The sequence below is a fragment of the Eurosta solidaginis genome, chromosome 1, assembly GCF_040869045.1.
Source record: "Eurosta solidaginis isolate ZX-2024a chromosome 1, ASM4086904v1, whole genome shotgun sequence".
NCBI classification, from domain to species: domain Eukaryota; kingdom Metazoa; phylum Arthropoda; class Insecta; order Diptera; family Tephritidae; genus Eurosta; species Eurosta solidaginis.
This window is the reverse complement of record NC_090319.1, coordinates 87,891,113-87,914,162: the sequence shown is the minus strand read 5'-3', so window position 1 is coordinate 87,914,162 and position 23,050 is coordinate 87,891,113. Positions and strand designations below refer to the sequence as shown.

At 37.1% G+C, this 23,050-nt stretch overlaps 3 protein-coding genes across 3 annotated transcripts in view; 2 read left to right on the top strand and 1 right to left on the bottom strand.

The window, feature by feature from the left end:
* LOC137236435 (aminopeptidase N-like) overlaps nucleotides 1-524 on the top strand; it is a 149,938-nt gene extending 149,414 nt beyond the window's left edge. The window contains exon 6 of the mRNA XM_067759031.1: nucleotides 23-524. Coding sequence (XP_067615132.1) covers nucleotides 23-266 — 244 coding nt within the window. The 3' untranslated portion in view covers nucleotides 267-524. The remainder of the gene's footprint in view (nucleotides 1-22) is intronic.
* Nucleotides 525-9,465: 8,941 nt separating this feature from the next.
* Nucleotides 9,466-10,578, top strand: LOC137236437 (aminopeptidase N-like). The gene is made up of 2 exons (XM_067759034.1): nucleotides 9,466-9,986; nucleotides 10,077-10,578. Exons 1-2 carry the CDS (start codon nucleotides 9,472-9,474, stop codon nucleotides 10,318-10,320), a joined length of 759 nt encoding a protein of 252 aa, XP_067615135.1. The 5' UTR covers nucleotides 9,466-9,471; the 3' UTR covers nucleotides 10,321-10,578.
* Nucleotides 10,579-15,019: 4,441 nt separating this feature from the next.
* Usp1 (ubiquitin specific protease 1) overlaps nucleotides 15,020-23,050 on the bottom strand; it is a 74,688-nt gene continuing 66,657 nt past the window's right edge. Inside the window, exons 4-5 of the mRNA XM_067759027.1 lie at nucleotides 20,600-21,272; nucleotides 15,020-20,008 (exon numbers count right to left, since the gene is read on the bottom strand). Of these exons, the coding sequence (XP_067615128.1) occupies nucleotides 18,680-20,008; nucleotides 20,600-21,272 (2,002 nt within the window). The 3' untranslated portion in view covers nucleotides 15,020-18,679. The remainder of the gene's footprint in view (nucleotides 20,009-20,599; nucleotides 21,273-23,050) is intronic.

Here is a 23,050-nt window from a genome sequence, read left to right as displayed (position 1 = left end):
TTCTACTATTTCCATTTTATAGCTTCGAGCCAAATAGTTCAGAACTTCGACGCTTGCTCTCACCTATCGCCAACCAAATGAGCAGTCAGCGCGAATACGAGAGAATGCTCAGTTTCTGTGTTGAAAATAAACACTTGCTGCACAAATTGGAACAGAGTGTCCGTCAGGCTTTGGAAACAATCAAAATTAATGCACAATGGAAGGAACGCAATTACAATGAGATATCGCGTCGCCTGCGTAGCCTTCTAACGACGAAAGACTTTTAAGTTAAAACAAACGAACAAATAACTCAATTGAACTCAGCTTAAAAGTAGTAGTAAATTAGGTTTTAAGTTTTCCCAGTGGGTATATTTTATTATGTCATATTTACACACTCTTAATCTAAGTTGTTTCATCGGCCCATCCAGTTTTTAGACACTCTTAGAAGTAGCATATGGAAAGATATTAAAATACAATGAAATTAATATTTTCCAAGCGAATAACGCGAATTTTATTAAATCTTAATTTTATTTAAAATAAAAAAAGATGTTCTCATTTACACCCTTAGATGAGTAAACTTGTACATAGATGGAACATAGATGGAAGTTCCATTTCCTGGATTGGTTAAAAGAGAGGGAGGTCTCTTTGCTCTTTTGGATGACATCGAAAACTCTTCTTCCAAGCGGAGATGTTGTTGTTGTTGTAGCGAAAAGGACACTCTCCGAAGGCCCTGTTGTTGTTGTTGTATTAACGATAAAGACACTCCCCGAAGGCTTTGGGGAGTGTTATCGATGTTGATGGTCCTTTGCCGGATATAGATCCGGTACATTTCGGTAACAAAGCACCATTAAGGTACTAGCCCGACCATCTCGGAAACGATTTATATGACCACATTAAACCTTCTAGGCCTTCGCGCCCTCCCCCTAGTTCCATGAGGAACTTGGGGTCGCCAGAGCTTCGGCTCTTAATGAAACAGGTTTCGCCACCGAGGCTGACAATTGGGTTGGAGAAACTATATATTGCACTGGTAACCCCTTGATAGGGTTGCGCTACACAACCCCTTCAATCAATTTGGTATTTTAGTCGGCTCTTACGACAGGCATACCTACCGCGGGTATATTCTAAGCCCCCTAACCAGCTGGGGTATCCACAAGGAGATCTAGTCCTGGTCCGCAATAGGTAAGAATATAAATTAAGAGGTTCATATCGAAAGATAGTAAACAAAGTATGTGGGTGCGTAATGGGGTCTGTTTTAGTGGCTTTGCTAGCAGTCTCAATAGCGTGGTTTCGAATGTATGTGCGCCTATTGACCACGGCATAACGAGAGAGTTGGACTGATCCGTCATGCTTGGATTAGCAGCTAAATGAGATTTCCTGCCTCTGACACCCCAGGCTGAGTAATTTGCAGCACACGGTTCGCATTATAACTGTGTCCACAGCCGTCTTCGCGGATAGCTCCAAGCTCCATAGTAGCTTAAAGTCCTGGCAAAAAGTTTTAACGTATTTCAAGCGAAAGCAGTCAAAGCTGTCAAAGCTGTCTTAGGAAAATCAATCGCCTCTTGTTGAGTAGATTGAATGGGATATTAATGGGCCTCTGTCTGATGGGGATACATTGTGAGCGCATGATAATTTCAATGAATGGTTTCTGTCAGGTTCGTATTGGCGAAGAGAAAAGAGAACTGTTGAGCACTTCCTTTGCAGACTTTCTGCTGTGTCATCCGCTCTAAAGCTGGAGACATTGGTGCTTTATCGGTAACCGTATCGGTAACCTTTTTACAGCTGATTCGACCAACCTTATGAGAATCAATGCAATCGATTATTGGTGCCGCTAAGGTCGTAACCGTATCGTAGCCAACCAATTGAGTTTTGGTTTACCGTCGTAACGATAAACAGCTGAATACGTTAGGGATACGACTACAGCGATACGACAAACGGCACCAATGACTCCAGCTTAATAAATTGACACTTCGTCGACTGTTTAGCGGAACTTAACCCTGCTGAATGCAAAAACATTATGCGCTACATTAGCTGGACAAATTGGTTAAACTCTCTACATATATAAATGAATGGTATCACAATTATCCAGCTGGCTTAAGCTAACCTTTATAAATAAGCATCAACATGCAACAGATGATTGGCAGAGCGGATGCCTTCGGGTTGGATCTTGAATGTGCTTTACTAATTCCACGAAAACGAACTAGTAATCATCTCAGGATTGGTGTGCTTGGTATTGTATATAAGGTTCTACATATCTAGCGTATTGTGTGAGAGACTGAAGCCCACCATCAATAGACAATGGTCCCCACCATCTATAGAGAATGGTTTATAGCGACTTTATCGACCTTTTATGGATTTCGTTGATTGGCTGATGGTACACAGCCCTAATCAACCGTTTGAGTTATAAATTGCCGCATCTCACCATAGGGTCTTTTCATTTGCCTAAATTAAGCAGTTGTCTGCTAGGGTAAAATCGACATCACACCAATCGACATCGCAGCCATCCTTAAGAATCTGGATTCGCATTCGTCGGACTATTGCCCTTTCCGATATGAAGTACGAGTTTGTTATCCCAAATAGGGATTATTGGTTGAAGGAGCCGCCGGACCTGAGCGATAGACTGCAGATATATACTGACGGCTCCCAACTGGATAATAGGGTGGTTAGCGGTGTCTTTGTACCTCAACTAGGGTGGAATTTATCCTTTAGCCTACCAGATAATTGCAGCGTCTTTCAGGCGGAGGTGGCTGCTATTAACGACGCCGTTGATCACTTGCGAAAGGCTGTTCACGGCTATAACCAAATTTATATTTCCTGTCAAAATTCCAAATTTCCCTATAAATAGCAGGGGCCTTATAAAGCTCAGCCACAACACCACACAACGTTGGTTTGCCAAAACGCAGTCTTATATGATTTTTTCAATGTATGAGTTAATTTTCTTTTTGATGACTTGAGGTGAAGCTGAATTACAGAATTTAGCCGTAAGAGCCACATTATGGTCCTTCCCAACGCCTTTTTAATTTCCCCCCTCTGCGAAAGAGCTAACCCATGCGCTTAACTTTACAATGAAGGGAATTAGAAATGCGTGCTTCAATGGCGGCAAGGAGTTAGTAAAAATATATAGCAAAGATTTAAATGCCGCATGGTCTGGCCTATATGCGAAAACAAAGTTAAAAAGAAACGAATTTTTTATTTAAAACTTCAAAAAACAAATATTTTTCACAGAGAAACACTTAGCTCCAAATGGATATTGCCTGCACATTTATATTCCCCTTGCGCTCGATCAAAAACAGCTTACATTTTCCCAAGTATTTTTTTTTTTGCTCTATTTTAAATTTATTTAAAAAAAATGTATCCTTGTTTACATAATTCACACAATTGCCGGTAAGTTATTTGATCAGAAACGCATCAGCTTTTTCGAATTGAACTTTTGTGCGTCCGAAAGTGCCATAGGTGAAAAAAGTTCACCCGACGACAAACAATTAAGGCGAATAATTTTTGTGGTGAAATTCGCGATAAAACCCCCGACACATAAGCAGATTTTAATAAGTATTTTTGTTGTACAGGGAGAATGTTTAAAACAGTGCTTCGCGAAATTTTGTATATGAATGGGAATGAAATCAATTGCTCAGGCTGAAGTTGATTCATACCTATAAACGCAACATCTTGATTCATTGTGGCGATGTTACTGGAATGCATAAACTTTTGTTAAACGCATCTATATGAAAATTTTCATTGTGCCGCGGCCTTAAGGGTGATTATGTAATCGTTACTGATGCGCCCAAAAGTATGCAACATTTAACTACATGTCTCTAATACTGCCGTTAGCGAACTCCCGATTGATCCTTCTAAAATTAAATATACACTCGTTAGGTAAATAGTCGCCCCTATTCGGCATTACAAGTCCGTTTGAGTTCTCCGCTCCGCTTGAACTGAAAGTAGGTATCCTGAGTTCCGCTTGAATTGGAAAAAGAAGAGGAAGAATGAACGAATTTTCGAAAGCAGCTGTTTGTGAGAAATTGATAAAATTAGAACACAACAATTTAAAGATATATTTGTGAAAAATTTATAAATCAGTGAATATTTCGTTATTTAACATTTATTTTACATTTAAATTATGGAAACATTAGCCGTTGCAGTTTTAGTTGAGGAAGAGAACAATGCGTCCCACAATGTAGACATGAGAGTGGAAAGACGGAGATTGTGGGACATCAGTGATCCATTCAGGATGAGCGATGAATTGTAAGTTGGTGCTGAAAGTGCCAAACCTTCATACATGTTAAATATTTTTAGATTTAAAAAAATTTTGGTTAAATAAATACGCATTTAAGTATGTCTTGGATATATTTGATGCAGAAGTTCCGAGAAATACTTTGACTTCCTTAACAGCAATTAACAGCGTATTGGCTGCTTTGAGGTTTTTTGCTGAAGGCAGCTACCACTCCATGGTGTTGGTACAGATTACAATGTGGCGATGAGTCGGTCAACCGTTTCCAAGTCACTATACTATTTTCTGGATGTAATGGAGCGACGGCTACTTACCTTTCTCCATAAATTCGCTTCTTTCGATGGGGGACCAAGTACATTCAATGCCGATGCAACCTCTTTCCAAAGCGCCTGCACTTCTTCTTTAGGCCTTTTTGATAAACCTTGTGCAATGTATCTTTTTGTTAACAGAATTTCCAACAATTTTTCATATTGCTCTGGTGATGTACTTGTTGCCCTGCAAAACCACAAAAAAAATATCAAGTTTGTTTTAAATTAATTTTTATAAACATTAATGTATATTTTACTTACATATTTTTTAAAAAATTGCGTTTTAAAGCCCGCGAAAATAAAAATCAAAACAATCTGCCTCAACTAATTTCAAACTGAGAAAAACGGAACTCCGCTCGAAGTGTAGGATACGTCAAATCGAGACTTTCGAAGTTGGACTGAATGAAAATGGAGGGCAGGATAGCAAAGTTACCAAACTGAGAAATTTTCAATTCAGTTGGAAGTGCACAATAGGGCTGAGTATTTATGTAAACATAATTATTTTCAATACATTTGCGACTAAAGCAATTTATTGTGACTATTGTTAGCACTTATTTATTATACATACATACATCATTAAATTAACTTAAAAAGCATAAAAATTAAATGAACTTGTTCGTGTAACAATATAAAAATGTGCTTGTATTTGTATGCTAATGTTTACAGTTAATGGATGGACCCTAATTCTGTAACTCGAGTCGAAATTCTTGAGGAATATTAAATTCGTATAGAATCAACTTTCGTTACTATATGCATTTCTATACATTTTTATTTCAGTTAACTGTAGAATTTCACAAATGTTTGAAGTTTTGTAATAATTAAATATTAGTACTGTTATTTCTTGTAATTTGCTTATTATTTAACATTTTCTGGGGTTTTTTCTTCTTTTTTTGGATATATATATTTTTTTTCATTGTTACACATATTTGTTTTTTATTTACTTACTATAATAACTCTTACATAACTTAAAAAGTAATTGCAGAGTACGAACAGGCCTAGGGCTTTTTATTTAAGTATTATTTATTTGCTTTGCTTTACAGTTATTTAATTCTTTGAATTTAAATTTTTTAAACTATGAATTTTTCTTAAATAATTCTTTTTTAATTAGATTTAAGTATATACTTTTTTGTTAGTTTATTAGCATTGTCTACATGTTTATATGTATGTATGTTTATATATATATGTTTATGTATAAATGGGAGCAATCAGTCAATTTGTGTTTTTATCTTTAATTTATTTAAAAAAAAGTTGCTTTATTCACGTGTAAAATATTTGCGAAATATTTTCGATAGGCGTTTCTAATTAACTATAGATTCTTAGGGCAATATAAATGAACTTTTTGGAAGGACATGAACTGCAATACGTCGAAATACTGTCGCTCTAAGAGCACACCCTAATGTTTTTCTTAAATAACTTTTACTATTTTTAGTTTATTTTTTATGTAATAAAATGCAGCCGAAATTTTACAGCACCACCTTTTGAAATCGTGCTGCAGAACGACTGAGGATATAGTCGCTTTTAATATATAAAAATGCTGAATAGCTGAATAGCTAAGCTAAAGGCTTATGTTAAGTCAAAGTAAGTAAAACTTCAAAATAACAAAAAACTATAACACTTAATTGTTAGAAAATGCTAACTTAGCTAAATAAAATGCGTCGGAACAGTAATGTGAATGTTGAATGCCGTTCACGCGAGCTGAATGAAAAATGTGCTGAATAAAGGTTTTGATTGGCTTCTCATTAAGACTTGAATGCCACTTTCTAAACTGTGGCTGAGCTTAATACTACGTATACCAGTTGTATGCCACTTTAACGGCCGCACTCAGAAAGAAGCCCATACTGCCAAGCGATGTGGCAAGCATAAATTAATTGCTGAATATCGATTTCGTATGCTAACGCGTGGTTTCATGCGATAAATGCCTTTTCGATGATCTGAATGTTAGTTCATAATATCTTTTCTGACTCTAGAATGTGTTTGTACGATATGGGTATCAAATGAAAGGTGTTAATGAGGGTTTTAAAAGGGAGTGGCCCTTAGTTGTATATGTGAAGGCGTTTTCGAGATATCGACCAAAATGTGGACCAGGGTGACCCAGAACATCATCTGTCGGGTACCGCTAATTTATTTATATATGTAATACCACGAACAGTATTCCTGCCAAGATTCCAAGGGCTTTTGATTTCGCCCTGCAGAACTTTTTCATTTTCTTCTACTTAATATGGTAGGTATTACACTCATTTTACAAAGGTTTTTCTAAAGTTATACTTTGCTTTAATAAACCAATCCAGTTACCATGTTTCATCCCTTTTTTCGTATTTGGTATAGAATTATGGCATTTTTTTCATTTTTCGTAATTTTCGATATCGAAAAAGTGGGCGTGGTCATAGTAGGATTTCGGCAATTTTTTACACCAATACAAAGTGAGTTCAGATAAGTACGTGAACTGAGTTTAGTAAAGATATATCGATTTTTGCTCAAGTTATCGTGTTAACGGCCGAGCGGAAGGACAGACGGTCGACTGTGTATAAAAACTGGGTGTGGCGTCAACCGATTTCGCCCATTTTCACAGAAAACAGTTATCGTCATAGAATCTATGCCCCTACAAAATTTCACAAGGATTGGTAAATTTTTGTTCGACATATGGCATTAAAAGTATTCTAGACAAATTAAATTAAAAAGGGCGCAGCCACGCCCCTTTTGAAATTTTATTTTATTTTTGTATTTCGTTGCACCATGTCATTACTGGAGTTGAATGTTGACATAATTTACTTATATACCGTAAAGATATTAAATTTTTTGTTAAAATTTTACTTAAAAAAAAAATTATTTTTAAAGTGGGCGTGTTCTTCATCCAATTTTGCCAATTTTTATTTAGCACATATATAGTAATAGTAGTAAAGTTCCTGCCAAATTTCAACATGATATCTTCAACGACTGCCAAATTACAGCTTGCAAAACTTTTAAATTACCTTCTTTTAAAAGTCGGCGGTGTCACGCCCATTGTCCAAAATTTTACTAATTTTCTATTTTGTGCCATAAGGTCAACGCACCTACCAAGTTTCATCGCTTTATCCGTCTTTGGTAATGAATTATCGCATTTTTTCGGTTTTTCGAAATTTTCGATGTCGAAAAAGGGGGCGTGGTTATAGTCCGATATCGTTCATTTTAAATAGCGATCTGAGATGAGTGCCCAGGAAACTACATACCAAATTTCATCAAGATACCTCAAAATTTACTCAAGTTATCGTGTTAACGGACAGAGGAACAGACGGACGGACGGACGGACATGGCTCAATCAAATTTTTTTTCGATACTGATGATTTTGATATATGGAAGTCTATATCTATCTCGATTCCTTTATACCTGTACAACCAACCGTTATCCAATCAAAGTTAATATACTCTGTGTGCAAGGCACGCTGAGTAAAAAAACACAACCCGTATCCTTGCCTATGGTTTCTAGTAAACTAACGTCCTTGTGTCATGTTCAGGATATGTGTTGCATTGGTTAGTATGGTTGGCATGAGTTCTTAATGTCGTACTCCACGACTTAAGGGCGATTATCTATTAAAGCAGCTGCGAGGCAGCACTGTTTGGTACCACTTAACGGTGGGCAGTTGCACATGATGTGATCCATTTTTTTTTTCGTCATCTTCTGAACGATAGGGCACTTCTAGCCTTTCTGCATGTCTACCAATAAGGTAGTGCCAGTTAGTACTTCTACAAGTGTTGAAATTTTATCCCTACTGTAAGCGTGACGGGATCTCTTAAGATGCCATTTTATATTAGGCCATCACCTGAAGATATCAGCGACAGTTTAGAGTTAATTCTGAATTGGAGACAAGGAATATGTTATCCGCTCGTCCATCGCTAAAAATAAAGGTTTCCTTGTCGATAGCAGATTACTTTTGCCCCGCAAATACTGCAATGATCAGGTAGTCTGAAAGACAGCTGGAGAGTTGAATTCTACCCATTTAATCCTGCTGGAAGCGTTTACCATAAAGTTGCTGGCCGACCTTTAGGGTGTTAGGAACATCTCAATGTAGCTGATGGGATGAAAATAGAAGTTTCCGAAATAGATATAGCCAGGACAAATAGCCCCGCAACATTACATTTAGATGATCTCCCAGGAAAAATGTATAAACACTTTGTTATGAAAACAAAATTGCTATTGGACAACCGGTTTTATTACCAATCATCCAAGTCTCTATACTCCCCAGTCGGCCAAGGGGCTTAGAATATACCCGCGGCAGGTATGCCTGTCGTAAGAGGTGTAAAATACCAAATTGATTCAAGTGGTGTGTAGCGCAACCCTTTCAAGGTGTTGCTAGCCTAAAAAAGTTTCTCCAGCCTAATTGTCAACCTCACCTACCCGTGGCGAATCCTGTTACTTTAACAGCCGAGGCTCTGGCGACCCCAAGTTCCTCACGGATCTAGGGGGTGGGAGGGCGTGATGGCCTTGAAGGTTTTATGTGATCGTACTAAATCGTTCCCGAGATGGTTGGGCTGGTGCCTTAATGGTGCTTGTTACCGGAACGTAACTGATCTGCATCCGGCAAAGGACCATCAACATCGATAGCACTCCCCAAGGCCTTCGGGGAGTGTCCTTTTCGCTACCATAACAACAACAACAAAGTCTCTATAGCCCTATTTGCATGAACGAGCATTCTTATGGGTGTCTACAATGTGCGCTGTCAGGATGTAGAAGAAAGTTTTAGCTTCAAACTTATTTTGTCGATGTCCAGTTCTGCAAACAAAGCGACTGGGGTACACGTGCACTCATTAGTCTGTCCGAGGTAATGGAAGTTGATATTTCGAATGGAACATACATACATATCGGGTTAAACGCTCCCTTGTCAAATTATATGTAGTTTCCCATTATTCTTCTCTTAACTTGCAGCTACAGATATACCACTATATTACCGATTTCTTAACCTTTTCTTCCGATTTTCAGAAATATATGCGCAAAATACTTTCTCCAATTTACGTTTACCTCGGCGGTTTGAATGTGACCGACGAAGCTAAAACCGCACCCCACACCATTCTACACAAGGAGCTCATCGCCAGCTGGGCGTGTCGTTTTGAAGTTGAAGATTGCATACCAAGAGCTCAGGATTACTTTAAGCAATGGCGTGCCGTGCACAATCCCGATGAAGTTAATCCGGTGCCAAAGGATCTGCGCTCCGTCGTTTACTGTACGTCGATAAGGCATGGCAATGAAGATGATTGGCAATTCCTTTGGTCACGCTATAAGAACTCCAATGTGGCTGCTGAAAAACGTACGATAATCTCCGCCTTGGGTTGCTCACGTGAAATTTGGATACTGCAACGTTATTTGGAATGGGCATTCGACAACGAAAAGCATATACGCAGACAAGACTCTACATTTGCATTTGGTGCAGTGGCGCATGGAGAAGTTGGTTTTCATTTGGCGCGTGACTATTTCATTACCAATATTGAGTATCTGCATGAATAGTAAGTGATAATGATGTTAATGGAGCTTTTCAGTAGAGATATTAATGACGTTTTTTCGGCAATTTTTCTTCTACTATTTCCATTTTATAGCTTCGAGCCAAATAGTTCAGAACTTCGACGCTTGCTCTCACCTATCGCCAACCAAATGAGCAGTCAGCGCGAATACGAGAGAATGCTCAGTTTCTGTGTTGAAAATAAACACTTGCTGCACAAATTGGAACAGAGTGTCCGTCAGGCTTTGGAAACAATCAAAATTAATGCACAATGGAAGGAACGCAATTACAATGAGATATCGCGTCGCCTGCGTAGCCTTCTAACGACGAAAGACTTTTAAGTTAAAACAAACGAACAAATAACTCAATTGAACTCAGCTTAAAAGTAGTAGTAAATTAGGTTTTAAGTTTTCCCAGTGGGTATATTTTATTATGTCATATTTACACACTCTTAATCTAAGTTGTTTCATCGGCCCATCCAGTTTTTAGACACTCTTAGAAGTAGCATATGGAAAGATATTAAAATACAATGAAATTAATATTTTCCAAGCGAATAACGCGAATTTTATTAAATCTTAATTTTATTTAAAATAAAAAAAGATGTTCTCATTTACACCCTTAGATGAGTAAACTTGTACATAGATGGAACATAGATGGAAGTTCCATTTCCTGGATTGGTTAAAAGAGAGGGAGGTCTCTTTGCTCTTTTGGATGACATCGAAAACTCTTCTTCCAAGCGGAGATGTTGTTGTTGTTGTAGCGAAAAGGACACTCTCCGAAGGCCCTGTTGTTGTTGTTGTATTAACGATAAAGACACTCCCCGAAGGCTTTGGGGAGTGTTATCGATGTTGATGGTCCTTTGCCGGATATAGATCCGGTACATTTCGGTAACAAAGCACCATTAAGGTACTAGCCCGACCATCTCGGAAACGATTTATATGACCACATTAAACCTTCTAGGCCTTCGCGCCCTCCCCCTAGTTCCATGAGGAACTTGGGGTCGCCAGAGCTTCGGCTCTTAATGAAACAGGTTTCGCCACCGAGGCTGACAATTGGGTTGGAGAAACTATATATTGCACTGGTAACCCCTTGATAGGGTTGCGCTCCACAACCCCTTCAATCAATTTGGTATTTTAGTCGGCTCTTACGACAGGCATACCTACCGCGGGTATATTCTAAGCCCCCTAACCAGCTGGGGTATCCACAAGGAGATCTAGTCCTGGTCCGCAATAGGTAAGAATATAAATTAAGAGGTTCATATCGAAAGATAGTAAACAAAGTATGTGGGTGCGTAATGGGGTCTGTTTTAGTGGCTTTGCTAGCAGTCTCAATAGCGTGGTTTCGAATGTATGTGCGCCTATTGACCACGGCATAACGAGAGAGTTGGACTGATCTGTCATGCTTGGATTAGCAGCTAAATGAGATTTCCTGCCTCTGACACCCCAGGCTGAGTAATTTGCAGCACACGGTTCGCATTATAACTGTGTCCACAGCCGTCTTCGCGGATAGCTCCAAGCTCCATAGTAGCTTAAAGTCCTGGCAAAAAGTTTTAACGTATTTCAAGCGAAAGCAGTCAAAGCTGTCAAAGCTGTCTTAGGAAAATCAATCGCCTCTTGTTGAGTAGATTGAATGGGATATTAATGGGCCTCTGTCTGATGGGGATACATTGTGAGCGCATGATAATTTCAATGAATGGTTTCTGTCAGGTTCGTATTGGCGAAGAGAAAAGAGAACTGTTGAGCACTTCCTTTGCAGACTTTCTGCTGTGTCATCCGCTCTAAAGCTGGAGACATTGGTGCTTTATCGGTAACCGTATCGGTAACCTTTTTACAGCTGATTCGACCAACCTTATGAGAATCAATGCAATCGATTATTGGTGCCGCTAAGGTCGTAACCGTATCGTAGCCAACAAATTGGGTTTTGGTTTACCGTCGTAACGATAAACAGCTGAATACGTTAGGGATACGACTACAGCGATACGACAAACGGCACCAATGACTCCAGCTTAATAAATTGACACTTCGTCGACTGTTTAGCGGAACTTAACCCTGCTGAATGCAAAAACATTATGCGCTACATTAGCTGGACAAATTGGTTAAACTCTCTACATATATAAATGAGTGGTATCACAATTATCCAGCTGGCTTAAGCTAACCTTTATAAATAAGCATCAACATGCAACAGATGATTGGAACTTGAATGTGCTTTACTAATTCCACGAAAACGAGCTAGTAATCATCCCAGGATTGGTGTGCTTGGTATTGTATATAAGGTTCTACATATCTAGCGTATTGTGTGAGAGACTGAATCCCAGCATCAATAGACAATGGTCCCCACCATCTATAGAGAATGGTTTATAGCGACTTTATCGACCTTTTATGGATTTCGTTGATTGGCTGATGGTACACAGCCCTAATCAACCGTTTGAGTTATAAATTGTCGCATCTCACCATAGGGTCTTTTCATTTGCCTAAATTAAGCAGTTGTCTGCTAGGGTAAAATCGACATCACACCAATCGACATCGCAGCCATCCTTAAGAATCTGGATTCGCATTCGTCGGACTATTGCCCTTTTCGATATGAAGTATGAGTTTGTTATCCCAAATAGGGATTATTGGTTGAAGGAGCCGCCGGACTGCAGATATATACTAACGGCTCCCAACTGGATAATAGGGTGGTTAGCGGTGTCTTTGCACCTCAACTAGGGTGGAATTTATCCTTTAGCCTACCCGATAATTGCAGCGTCTTTCAGGCGGAGGTGGCTGCTATTAACGACGCCGTTGATCACTTGCGAAAGGCTGTTCACGGCTATAACCAAATTTATATTTCCTGACAAAATTCCAAATTTCCCTATAAATAGCAGGGGCATTATAAAGCTCAGCCACAACACCACATAACGTTGGTTTGCCAAAACGCAGTCTTATATGATTTTTTCAATGTATGAGTTAATTTTCTTTTTGATGACTTGAGGTGAAGCTGAATTACAGAATTTAGCCGTAAGAGCCACATTATGGTCCTTCCCAACGCCTTTTTAATTTCCCCCCTCTGCGAAAGAGCTAACCCATGCGCTTAACTTTACAATGAAGGGAATTAGAAATGCGTGCTTCAATGGCGGCAAGGAGTTAGTAAGAATATATAGCAAAGATTTAAATGCCGCATGGTCTGGCCTATATGCGAAAACAAAGTTAAAAAGAAACGAATTTTTTATTTAAAACTTCAAAAAACAAATATTTTTCACAGAGAAACACTTAGCTCCAAATGGATATTGCCTGCACATTTATATTCCCCTTGCGCTCGATCAAAAACAGCTTACATTTTTCCAAGTATTTTTTTTTTGCTCTATTTTAAATTTATTTAAAAGAAAATGTATCCTTGTTTACATAATTCACACAATTGCCAGAAAGTTATTTGATCAGAAACGCATCAGCTTTTTCGAAGTGAACTTTTGTGCGCCCGAAAGTGCCGATAGGCGAAAAAAGTTCACCCGATGACAAACAATTAAGGCGAATAATTTTTGTGGTGAAATTCGCGATAAAACCCCCGACACATAAGCAGATTTTAATAAGTATTTTTGTTGTACAGGGAGAATGTTTAAAACAGTGCTTCGCGAAATTTTGGATGTGAATGGGAATGAAATCAATTGCCCAGGCTGAAGTTGATTCATACCTATAAACGCAACATCTTGATTCATTGTGGCGATGTTACTGGAATGCATAAACTTTTGTTAAACGCATCTATATGAAAATTTTCATTGTGTCGCAGCCTTAAGGGTGATTATGTAATCGTTACTGATGCGCCCAAAAGTATGCAACATTTAACTACATGTCTCTAATACTGCCGTTAGCGAACTCCCGATTGATCCTTCTAAAATTAAATATACACTCGTTAGGTAAATAGTCGCCCCTATTCGGCATTACAAGTCCGTTTCAGTTCTCCGCTCCGCTTGAACTGAAAGTAGGTATCCTGAGTTCCGCTTGAATTGAAACAAGAAGAGGAAGAATGAACGAATTTTCGAAATCAGCTGTTTGTGAGAAATTGATAAAATTAGAACACAACAATATAAAGAAATATTTGTGAAAAATTTATAAATTAGTGAATATTTCGTTATTTAACATTTATTTTACATTTAAATTAAGGGAAACATTAGCCGTTGCAGTTTTAGTTGAGGAGGAGAACAATGTAGACATGAGAGTGGAAAGACGGAGATTGTGGGACATCAGTGATCCATTCAGGATGAGCGATGAATTGTAAGTTGGTGCTGAAAGTGCCAAACCTTCATACATGTTAAATATTTTTAGATTTAAAAAAATTTAGGTTAAATAAATACGCATTTAAGTATGTCTTGGATATATTTGATGCAGAAGTTCCGAGAAATACTTTGACTTCCTTAACAGCAATTAACAGCGTAATGGCTGCTTTGAGGTTTTCTGCTGAAGGCAGCTACCACTCCATGGTGTTGGTACAGATTACAATGTGGCGATGGGTCGGTCAACCGTTTCCAAGTCACTATCCTATTTTCTGGATGTAATGGAGCGACGGCTACTTATCTTTCTCCATAAATTCGGTTCTTTCGATGGGGGACCAAGTACATTCAATGCCGAGGCAACCTCTTTCCAAAACGCCTGCACTTCTTCTTTAGGCCTTTTTGAGAAACCTTGTGCAATGTATCTTTTTGTTAACAGAATTTCCAACAATTTTTCATATTTCTCTGGTGTTGTACTTGTTGCCCTGCAAAACCACAAAAAAAAATATCAAGTTTGTTTTAAATTAATTTTTATAAACATTAATGTATATTTTACTTACATATTTTTTAAAAAATTGCGTTTTAAAGCCCGCGAAAATAAAAATCAACACAATCTCCGTCAACTAATTTCAAACTGAGAAAAACGGAACTCCGCTCGAAGTGTAGGATACGTCAAATCGAGACTTTCGAAGTTGGACTGAATGAAAATGGAGGGCAGGATAGCAAAGTTACCAAACTGAGAAATTTTCAATTCAGTTGGAAGTGCAGAATAGGGCTGAGTATTTATGTAAACATAATTATTTTCAATACATTTGCGACTAAAGCAATTTATTGTGACTATTGTTAGCACTTATTTATTATACATACATACATCATTAAATTAACTTAAAAAGCATAAAAATTAAATGAACTTGTTCGTGTAACAATATACAAGTATTTACACAAATGTGCTTGTATTTGTATGGTAATGTTTACAATTAATGGATGGACCCTAATTCTGTAACTCGAGTCGAAATTCTTGAGGAATATTAAATTCGTATAGAATCAACTTTCGTTACTATATGCATTTCTATACATTTTTATTTCAGTTAACTGTAGAATTTCACAAATGTTTGAAGTTTTGTAATAATTAAATATTAGTACTGTTATTTCTTGTAATTTGCTTATTATTTAACATTTTCTGGGGTTTTTTTCTTCTTTTTTTGGATATATATATTTTATTTCATTGTTACACATATTTGTTTTTTATTTACTTACTATAATAACTCTTACATAACTTAAAAAGTAATTGCAGAGTACGAACAGGCCTAGGGCTTTTTATTTAAGTATTATTTATTTGCTTTGCTTTACAGTTATTTAATTCTTTGAATTTAAATTTTTTAAACTATGAATTTTTCTTAAATAATTCTTTTTTAATTAGATTTAAGTATATACTTTTTTGTTAGTTTATTAGCATTGTCTACATGTTTATATGTATGTATGTTTGTATATATATATGTTTATGTATAAATGGGAGCAATCAGTCAATTTGTGTTTTTATATTTAATTTATTTAAAAAAAAAAGTTGCTTTATTTACGTGTAAAATATTTGCGAAATATTTTCGATAGGCGTTTCTAATGTAACTATAGATTCTTAGGGCAATATAAATGAAATTTTTGGAAGGTCATGAACTGCAATACGTCGAAATACTGTCGCTCTAAGAGCACACCCTAATGAGGTAAATGCTTGTTTTAAGTAAACGAACCTCTTATGCGAGACTTAAAAATTAATATGGTTTTTAAAAGTCTGATGTTGCTTTCATGTGATATACCTTTTTCATGCTGTAAATGAGCTGGTAAGTGTTTATGAGTTAAATGCTCTAACGACGAGCCAAGGTACAGGCTGTTTTATCAATCCTATGAGCTGAATACGTTTTTCTTTCAACATCGGAATGTTATTTCAACACCTAGAATTGAGCTACTCAGAGGCTTAAAATATAATAGTAGAATTATATAAATATTACCAGCGAAACATATTTCACTGAAAATTTGGATGTCAAGCAATTTAGAAATTCAGCTAAGCTAATGAATAAAGCTGAGTGGAAAAGATTTTTAGAAAATTAAACAGGAAACAGTAGTTTCTGAATATCAATAGAAGGTATTGGAGAATGATACGCCGGCATGCGTCGCTCTGGCAAGGCAGAGGCTCTCTTATTTAGGTGGCGTGTCTCTTAATCGTGATATGGAGTTAAAGGCCTGAGGAAGTACTTAAACATATTAAAAGCCTCCACATACAGGCTGCAACGCCAAACTCAATAATAATAATAATAATAAATAGAAGATAAGTTAATTTTAAAATAGCTAAAATGTGATAACTATAACCGCTATTCACGACCTTTAAAAAGCAGCGGTAGCATAAAGGTATGGCAACCGCAACGATTAAATGAAGCTTCGCCAAATGAAGATGTGGAAGAGTAACAGACCAGAATATCGAATAAACCCGCTAAGTAAATACCGATATCAAGAGCTGAATAGCAAATTTGTGAGCTAAATACTAATTTCCATATTTTATTCTTATTTGGATTCCTTTGTACGGCGGAATGAGTTTAAATTTGCTTTGCAATCGACTTGCTCATATTCATATAGTTTCCAAAAGCTGAATGGAGTATGTTGGACCAACATTGTTGGTGGTGTTACTGCTACAAATAGGTTCGAAATATGTACGTTAGGGTGGGTCAAATTTATTGTTGAAAAGGCACATCCAGTTTCTTAATCTATGGGTCATACTGAATAATATTGCCCATAGGTTTGAAATGAATTTCGAGCCTCCCTAATTTTGTTAGAAAATATTTTTTTTTTTTTAGAAATTTTTTTATTATTTTTGTTGAAAATATATTGGACAATTTAAAAATTGAATTTGCAATATGGAAAAGTAAAATATTCGTCGCTGTAGGGCGCTTTCCTATTATTTTTCGCATTATATCGCTTCCTTTTGGGGAAAATCGACGAATATTTTACTTTTTCATATTGCAAATTCAATTTTTAAATATACCAAAATATTTTCTAACAAAAATAATAAAAAAATTTCTAAAAAAAAAAGTTGTTTTCTAACAAAATTAGGGAGGGTTGAAATTCATTGCAGACCTATGGTCCCATGGACAATATTACTCAGTATGACCCATAGATTCAGAAACTGGATGTGCAACTGAAGTTTTTTTCCCCATACAATTTGGCCCGCCCTAATGTACGTATACAAAAGCAGCAAATGTGCGCTTTACCCAAGACATACAAGAAAGAAACAAGATTCAGTTAATGAATTTGGTTTATCAATAACAATAAGTAGTTTTAGGTGTATTTGATATGATTTTTATATTTTTTTCACAATTGCATTCATTGAATTCCGTTCATTGAATGCTCAGCATAAAACTGAAGAAGTAATTGTTTAGAAGTCTAACAAATTTAACCATTGAATATTTTTCCAATAACGAGGAGATGGTTTTCATGGGTAAACAAAAATAGAATTTACAAATGTTTTAATTTTCCCAAACGGCTTTGAGTGTAAACCTGCTAAGTGCCAATTCTGTCAAAAATACTTTTTTGATGCAGTTTTGAAAGAGTTACATAATACGGTGGCTAATAAAAAAAGCATGCGGAGTTTATGTTGTAAAATATTTTGTACGTCACTTAGCAGGTTTACAATCGAAGCCGACGTTATGGTGAAACTTAGCTATCTATGCGTGGATGTATGTATGTACATATGTATACTAAGTAAAAGTTATACGTTAACTAAATTATACGTTAAGATACATATATCACTTAGCATTAGCTTTATATTAAGAGTACATGATATGAATTAAATGTTGAATGAAATATATGCTTTAATTTAGTAAGCATTATTTTTATTTTTATATTAAATATTATACAACAAACTCATTGCTTCAATGTACTTATGTATTTGTAGGCGTGTTACTATAATTATGTTAATAACAATAATAATAATGATAGTAATAAAAATAAGTAATAATAAGATAACTAAAAAATATAGTCGTTAAAAAAAGCACAATCACATTTGGTAAAGAGACAGGCGCGAGGTATAGCATTTGCGAATGCTGACTTGCTGCTAATGCGGCACATCGCTTACCGCCACCACAGCAACAGTACTTTATTTTTTCAACGCTCTCTCTTATAGCTCGTCGATTTCTACACCTCAATTCCCCACGTCTACCAAACGAAGTATTACCTCGCGCCATCGCGGCCGCCCATTATATTACTTGTTCACAATTACAACGACGAGGCGCACAATTATGATGCTTGGACTTGCGCGTATATGCTGCCACTGCAAACGCTTCCATTAATTGATTCAGCTGCTCTATTGGCATTTGCTGCTGCTGTTGCTGCATCTGTTGTTGTTGTGCTGGCGCAACAGCTGCTACTGCTACTACTGCTGTCGCCGCCAACATCGACTCACACAGTGTTACTCACATTTTATGTAATGCAGCAGCTGTAGTCCCCGGATGTTGTGTTGTTATATTCTCATTAGACCATAGTGATGGCTGTTGTGCCGCATTCGATGTACTAGATTTGGCGCTAGGTGGTGTTGATGTTTGCAAATCGAAGCGTGCATAGAAAAGCAGGTACGGTGTAACAGTTATTTTACGTGCCGGCGATAACAGTTCCTCGAATTCTCGTTGTGTCATTGCTTTAATTTTATCATCATCACACATATACCAAATTGGTTCACCATTGTTCCTACTACTGCTGCCACCTGCCGCCGAAAGACTACCACAACTAAACGCATAGGGACCACCGAAAGCGCTTGCGGCTTTTGTGCCACTACTCCCACCACGACCTGTACTGCCATAACCGGTTGGATAGCTACTATAGCCGCTAGTTGTGCTGCTGCCAGCGCTACCAGTGCCACTGCCACCACCTACATTACTGCTACCGCTGGCGGTCATCACAGCAGGCACATGATTCAATCCATTCTGTAATGCTTCTTCATTCAGTTCATTATTGCTAGCGCTCAATTGCTGCTGTTGCTGTTGTTGTATACTACACATGCGCGTAGCACAGCAGTTCAAACTATGACATGTCGTATTCATACTCAACTTGCCAATACCATTCGTTATGGATTTACTTGTGATGCCATTCAAATTTTTAACATTCTTACTCATATCACCACTACTTGTAGCTTTGCTGCGTCCAAATTTCATTTTTTTCATTAAACTGGATCCAGACGAGGCGAGCACTGATGCAGCTGCACTTGCCGCCGAAGCAGCTTGCGCACCTGGGCTGCTACGATCGTTTGGCGTTGATCCGCCTCCTGAAGCTTCCGAACCGGCTCCACCACCACCGCTACCTCCCAATGGATATATACTACTATTTGATATTCCATTCACTTGTACGCCACCCAATGGTTGTGATCCGCTATTACTACTAGCATTCCGTCTATCTTTAGGACAGTTCACATATTCATTAGCCCATTCCAGCGAACTTGTATAGGCGATATAATGCCCTACAGACATTGTGGCGCCCACATGCGTGATGACGCTATACAGCTTGTAGATGTGAAGCTTATTGGCATCGCTTAGCTCGCAGCATTTTGCACAAAAGCATTGTAATGTAAATGAAGTGGGAATATAACTATTAATCTTTTCCATACCACCCGAGAAACGACTCAACTGTATAACTAGCAAACGCGGCAAAACCTCGTATGAAATCGAGCGTATGGCTTCGGTGTAACCGGTACATTGTTCACAACGATATTTGTTCTCACCACGGAAGAACTCGCGAGTTACGCATGAGTTCTGTAATAAAAAAAGAGATACATATAGAAAAAAGAATGAGATGCGCATAGAAGTGTGTATATAAAAAATGTACATAGTCGCACGGAAAAATTTGACATGAAAGAAAAATAGGCTTCTGTTAAGGCTCCAATTTGTTTCACTTGCTGAGCTTTATTTTACAATATGGGGGATGCATCTAATCTTGTTCGTATATACAAATGTCAGGCACCTGAGTTATGTTGAATGCGCTTGATGTACTTGAGTGCCCAAATGCACAAGGGTCGAACAAGTTTACAAAAGCCCCAACTGCAAGGACCTTAGTGTCACTTGACGGGGTCCAGTACACGCACTATACACCTTGCTGAGGTTTCAAGGTCTACCTAAACCTCAGTCATTGTAAAGGCCTTGGCATCCTGAAATCCTTACCAGCTGGCGCTATCTTACCTTTTGAATAAAACGGTTCATTAACTCCGAAAGTCAAAGGGTAATTTTCACGAGTAAACTTTAAGGTCTATCCGTAAAATAAAAAAAATTTAGTCTAAAGGCAGATAAATATTAAAATACACATGAGAAAACGGCCCTCATTCATACAAAAAAAATAATATTTCGTACCTGTATAAACGAGCTGGCTTTATCAATAAAGTCGGCATTGTCAAAGCCTGAAATTGGCACCGGCACTGCAATATCGATCATGCTCTCTTTTTGCTCTGTTATTGTTTCACAACTAAGACATTTTGTAGTGGAGACGGTTACACCTTCAAAATCTTCACTAAAAAAATCTAAACCTAATTCACGTATTTTTTCAGCTAAGCGTTCTTTATCCTTTAACACGCTAACCGGTGTAGAGAGTTCACTATTGGATTCAGTGGTCGTTGCATTGACTGCCACACCTTTTGTTGTGGCGCTTGGACTGCTAACTGATGCATTACTGGTTGCTGTTGATGTCGTACTTGTCGCACCACTGAGATCTACAGAATTTAAATAGAACAAACTGTTTGATGTTGCCTGTAGGCCACCACTTTGTCCATCCTTAAGTGGAGATTGCAGGCGTGAATTTTTCGTATTTTTTGATTCTTCTTTTCGTTTGGATTTACGGGAGAAGAAGGAAGCTTTTGTTATGTTACTTGTGCTGAGACTAGATGATGATGAATTAGTTGGTTGGGCTGATAATACACCAACACTACCACCAAGTGCATTGCTACTAGCGCTTGTGTTAGAAGTGGTGCTACTCAATGCGTCACGATCAAAAGTGTAGGCATCTAATTCATCGGGATTTCGAATGTAGCTGTAAACAAAGAGGGAAAAATTACGTTTAATTAACTTACTAGATTTGTAAATTTTTATTTGTATTATTTATTTAGTTATTAACTTCCTTTTATTAATAAATTTTTTTTATTTTTATTTTACGGCCTTTATTTCCAGCTTTCTTATTATTAAGTTTTAATCATTATTGTTTGACCATTTAAGTAACCTTTTTTCATTTTTTATCTATAATATAAAAATAAAAAAAAATAAATAAATGTAAGGCGCGATAACCTCCGAAGATATCTAAGGCCGAGCTTCTCTTCCAATTTGCGTCGTGCTCCTCTTGATTTTTCCCTACAAATCGGCCGGACGGGACCTACATGTTTTATGCCGACTCCGAACGGCATCTGCAAGGCAGATGAGTTTTCACTGAGAGCTTTTCATGGCAGAAAAAATAAAAATAAAACCCTTTAATAAGTCGGGTTTTCCTTCCTGACGCTATAACTCCAGAACGCACGAACCGATTTCCACGGTTTTGCATTCGTTGGAAACTCGGGCTCCGCGAGGTTTGTAGAAAAGAAAATTCAGGATAGACACACAGGGTCTCGAGATATAGGCCAAAACGTAGACCCGGGTACTCTTAGAATGTGTTTAGAGAATATGGACATCAAATGAAAGCTGTTGATGACTTCTTTAGTAGAGGGTAATTTTCATACCCCTGGGTGACTAGGGTCTCGAGATATAGGCCAAAACGTGGACCCGGGTACTCCTAGAATGAGTGGGTAATATTGATATCAAATGAAAGCTGCTGATGAGAGCTTTAAAGTAATTTTCATTGTAATATTCGATTTAGTCGCATCAACCTGGGAAAACTGATAAATATACATACGAAGCCGAAATAAAGCCATGAATTAATAATACCCACACACCTACATATTTATATACGTCCTATTCGATTTGCCTGAAATTTGGTATATAAATTTGTTTATATTAGTATTTACGATGCTTTTTCCCGGGAAGTATACCAGAGACGGACTGGGACTGGGATTAGGAGTAGGACTGGGACTGAGACTCGGAGTGGGACTGGGACTGGAACAAAATACATAACACCCTCTGGGCCAGGCAATAAGGGATGAAGAAGAATGAGAATAAATTGAGTGAAGAGAAGAGAGGAGGAGAAGGAGACTGAGAAAGAGATAGAATGAGAGAATATGGAGATAGATGAAGCAAGGAGTGAATAAAAGGATTAGAAAAAAGTGAAGAGGGAGGGGGCAGAGTTTTGTTTAATAATTTATGTTTTTAGAACTTTTTATTTTTTCAGTATCGACAATTGAAGTTTTTATAAATTTGTCGGTTTTTGTTTCAAGTTTTTTATATTTTTTTGAATCTTCCGATTTATTTGCTGAGTTTAATTATTCTTTTTTTATATTTACTTTATTTTAATTTAATTTATTTTAATTTTTTATATTTTTACTTTTCTTTTCTTTCTAGTTTCATAATTTTTTTTATTTTTCTTTTATCCTTTTTTGTATTTTTTTATTTTTTTTTTACCCTTTTTTGTATTTTATTATATCTTTTAGATCCTTGGTTTATTTTTAAATATTTCCGTTCAGTTTTGATCAAATTATATGTTTAGACTTTTTTATTTTATTTTTATTTTCTTATTTTTTCTTTTGGCAATTTTACTTTTAATTTTTAGCCTTTTTAAATTTTACCCTTTTTTCGTTTTTCATTTTCCTTAAATTTATTGATATTTTTTCTTGAATTAACATTTCTTAAAATATATTTTTTTATGTCACAACTTCTTATTGGGCCAAA